This window comes from Olea europaea, chromosome 18 (genome assembly GCF_002742605.1).
Source record: "Olea europaea var. sylvestris chromosome 18, O_europaea_v1, whole genome shotgun sequence".
Classification (NCBI taxonomy): domain Eukaryota; kingdom Viridiplantae; phylum Streptophyta; class Magnoliopsida; order Lamiales; family Oleaceae; genus Olea; species Olea europaea.
In genome coordinates, this window is record NC_036254.1 from 5,523,865 (window position 1) to 5,528,467 (window position 4,603).

General features: G+C 36.4%; 1 protein-coding gene across 1 annotated transcript in view; it reads left to right on the plus strand.

Annotated features, from left to right (window-relative positions):
• The first annotated feature begins 4,369 nt into the window (after window positions 1-4,369).
• Window positions 4,370-4,603, plus strand: part of LOC111366644 (serine/threonine protein phosphatase 2A 55 kDa regulatory subunit B beta isoform-like) — a 15,800-nt gene continuing 15,566 nt past the window's right edge. The window contains exon 1 of the mRNA XM_022987356.1: window positions 4,370-4,403. Coding sequence (XP_022843124.1) covers window positions 4,370-4,403 — 34 coding nt within the window. The remainder of the gene's footprint in view (window positions 4,404-4,603) is intronic.

A 4,603-nucleotide genomic window follows, 5' to 3' on the forward strand; every position in this document is an offset into this window, starting at 1 on the left:
CAACCCCATTTTGTTGTGGAGTATAGCTCACAGTTTTATGTCTCATTATCCCTTGTTTACTACAATATTGATCAAATTCCATATTGCAAAATTCAAGCCCATTGTCAGTTCTCAAAAATTTTATCTTCTTACCAGTCTGATTTTCAATCAATACATTCCATTCTTTGAAAATTGCAAAAGTATCAGACTTAGATTTTAATAAGAAAATCCATGTTTTTCTTGAATAGTCATCAGTGGTAAGAAGATAATATCTGTAGCCAGATACTGTAGAAACAGGTGCTGGTCCCCATAAATCAGAATGGATATATTCAAGGATATCTTGGGATTTGTGCAGCCCTGCCTTAAAAGGCAGTCTGACTTGTTTTCCCATAATACAGTGTTCACAGAAGGTCAATTTTTGAACACTGTCCTTCCCAAATACCCCTTGGATTGATAGAGTTTTTAAACCTTTTTCACTTAAATGGCCAAGTCTTTTATGCCACAATTCTGATTTATCGGGATGGGTGACAAAATTCACAGAATTTTTAGGTGAAACAATTTCAGCACCTATTACATAAATTCCATTGAGCTTAGGTGAACTAACAATAAGTTCTTGATTTCTTGTTATATTTGTAAAACCATTTTTAATACCAATATGATATTTTTCATCATCAAGAACTCCTAGGGATATGAGATTCCTCCTAAGTGCTGGAACATATCTTGTATATTTTAGTAACATATGTTTCCCATTTTTAAATTTCAGCAGCACATTTCCAATTCCTTTCACTTGGCATGACTCATCATTTCCAAGTTTGACAGATCCACCATCCAGACTACAAAAGTCTGAAATACAGCCAATATTGGGTGTCATATGAAAGGAACAACCTGAATCAAGGACCCAGTCCTAATCAGTATTTTCAGTTAAAGACACATAGGCAACTCCAATATTGGCCCCATCTTCTTTATGCTTAGCAATAACTGCTAAAGAAGCATTTTCAGTGTTAAAACCATTCTTCTGATCATTTGTCTTTTTAAAACAATCTTTAATAAAATGACCAGGTTTTCCACAATAGAAACATTTCTTATTACTATTGTTGCTGTTCAGTTTTCCTCTAATTGGTTTCTTGCCTTTTCCTTTGGTGTTATTCCATTGTCTTTTATTGAAATTTTTGTTCTTGTTAAAATTTGAAAAACTGAGATTACTTACACCTTTGGCATGTGATTTTTGATTGGATGACACACCCTCAACATGGAACACATCTTTGTGTTCAGATTTTAATTCAAGTTCTCTGTTCAAAAGAGAACTATGAATTATTTCAACAGTCAAATCACTCCTACCATACTCTAGGGCATTTCTAATGTCTTTATATTTATCTCCTAGAGCATTGAGCAGGCCCACTACCTTCTGTTCATCAGATATTTTCTCTTCGCAGTTAGCTAAGTCTTGTGTGATCCTATTGAATCTATCCATATTCTCTCCTGTGTCAAGATTAGGATCAAACTTAAAGCTAAAGAACTGTCTCCAAAGAAAGCATTTATTTGGAACAGTCTTTGTGAGGTAGTGTTTCTCTAAGGCATTCCATAATTCTACGGCAGTTTTAGTGTCTCCTACTTTCCTAATCACAGAATCAGATAAGTGTAGAAACAAAGTGCTCCAGGCCAATTCATCTTGTTCAGTTTTTCTAGCCTCAGTTAGGGTTTCAGGCCAAGATTCATCAATGGCCTTAGTACACTTTAACTGTAACATAAGTGCTTTCATTTTCTGGCGCCAGAGACTGAAGTCTCCTTTGCCATCCCAAACTTGGACATCTACCTTAGAGTTCATTGTGTGCTAAAGTGTGAATTGTATACAGATATGTTATAACAAGATGTATCACAACAAGTAATTCAGTCAACAAGATCAATGTCTAATTATTCCAATTTCACAGAATGTGTTTATTGTGCTTAAGTGTGGTGTGTACTGGAATATATCACTCAGATTAGTACACAATTAATATACAGATTACTTAAGCATACAGTGAATTCAAACACATAAGCTTACACTCAGTAGGCTACCATGAATTGTAAAGGCAGTGTATGTACCTTTAGCAATTATTCTTAAGCAATTAAACACCTGAGGAAATCAAAGAAGGTATTAGTACAGTTCACGTAGAATATACAGCAATTTAAACTATAAAAATAATTTTGGGAATTGCAGGTTTCTTGAACCGAAGCCCTAATCCCCAAAGTTTCTAGGGTTCTCTCAGGGAACCCTAGACAGAGGTAGAGTTAGGGGAGGTTCAATTGAAAATTTGTTTTAAAAATTTATTGTCCAAAAATTTTTACACACTGCAGGTACCAATACTACAAATTTTTCACAAGAATAGTGTCTACTGAGGACTGCAGGTTCTACAAAACCGCACACACATTAAAAATCAAGAAACTTTAGTTTCTTATCAAAGCAAATTCAATACTAATTATAAAAATTTAAACTCAGTAGCAACAATTTCTTTTCAAGATCGACACCAACAATTTTTAATTGCAAGAGCACAAACGATAGTTTTTCAGAATAGCTAATCTCTTTCAAGAAAATTCGATTACAGAATGCAAAGGGTGTAATGGCACACTAACAGTGCCTACACATCAAACGAACACGAAGAGGAATGATTACTCAACAATAATGTTGGCAGAATCAAAGAAACTGTCGTTTCCTTTTGGCTGACGACAAGGGTTTTCAAAACCCGTAACTAAAGGGAATGAAAACAAAAAAGTTCCTACGCTCTGATACCACTGTAGGAGCCAGGATACGCAAACAACACAGAACATTCACACAGCTAAAGACCAAAAGTGCAGATCTGAAGAAAATAAAACGCAACAGATTTTTCGGCCGAAGCCCCGAGGTTCAGCGATCAACAAGACCGCCTAATCCCCGTTGAGCATCCATGGAGGAATAAGCTCGAATCCACTAAATCAGCCAGCCAAAACCAACAAAGTATCGATTACAACGGAACACACAGTTCCACAAATTTCGCACAGCACAACACAACAGCTTCTCTACACAACAAGAACTCACACAAGAGTTCACAGAGCTAAGTTTTTCTCTACAAAGATCACTCAAGATCAATAACCCAAGGAATCACAAGAAAAATACAGAGAGAAACTCAAACCGAGAAGAAGCTGCGCGAATATGAAAAAGGGTCACAAACCCTAAAGTCTTTTGACTCAATTAAAAGGAGATAGCTCAATCATCTCAATCCAACGGCTCACCATTCACCACGTGTTGACGATCCACAAGAGTTGTTATTTTAAAAACTAAAAAAGTGTTTTAGTTAAAACCAAAATTGGTTCCAGATTCTTCCATTAAATGGGCTGTCAATCGGGTCATGGGCTGGGTCTTTACTTGGGCCACTTTAAGTAGCTGGGCTGGACTCCACAAAAGCAGCAACACACTTAACAATAACATTGGGATTTAATATGGCCGATTTTACGATAGTGAGTACAATATCGTTCTAATTTGGTAGCACAAATTTGATATCTGCTCTTCTGGGATTGAATAGAGTCAGCAGCAAGGTTCGGTGAACTAGAATTGATTTTGGGTGAGTGTGCCGTTGTTCGGGCTTGTCTCGATGAGCCAGCATGGCTGAGGACTCTTGCGAATTAGAATCACCATTAATGGTTGTACGACGAATAGCATCACGACGAACATATCTATAAGTGGCTTCATGATTCATGACTGGGTCATTTCTCAATATCTCACCACAGATTTGTTCAAAGTCTGCATTGAGCTCTCTAAGGAAGATGTGTACAAGTATTCATTCGACAAATCTTTTAAGGCAATAACATCATCAGGATCTTTCGTGATAATCTTATCACGATAATCTAGATCTTGAAAAATTTCGACGAGTTTACCATAATAGATGGAGAGTAAATGTCCACCTTGTTTGGTAGAAAGGGCTCGTTGATTCAGTGCAAAAATTTATTATTCATCTTACCTATTTTAGAATGCTTTAGCAAGAGCAATCCAAATTTCACGGGCAGTTCATCATCTATGATAGCATTTCATAATCTCCGATGACATAGAGGTCAGCAACTAGCCTTTGATCTTTTGATTCTCGGCATGCCACTTTGTACATGAAGTGTCGTTCCACTTTGGGTAAGGCGCATTTTTGCCCACAATATATTCCAACTTTTCATAGCTTGCAGTCTACATCTCCAAGATCTGGGACCAAGCATCGTAGTTAGTTTTGTTGAGAGTAATGTCGGCGTGGAAACCAGAAGATTCTAATTGGACAGGAATAACTGACATAGGGGCTTTGGTTTTATCGGTAGATTTTAGCTTGGACTGGCATAGTGACTTTAGTTTTATCGATAGTAATTTGAAAAATGTTGGACAGTCTAATAATTGCATAAGATGGTTCAGATGTACGGGCTTGTTTTGATACCAAGTAGGAAAATCAGAGAAAAATGGTGAAATACTGCATAAAGCTTTTCTTATGATATTTTTCTCTTCTAAACAATGAGCATAAATAGCTACTGTATATCTCTAATTTAGGAAAGCTATATCTCTCAATACAATCTACTTAATTACATAATCAATCTACATGAGTAAATCTTGGGTCCTGAATGGTAGTGGAAAAGAATCATA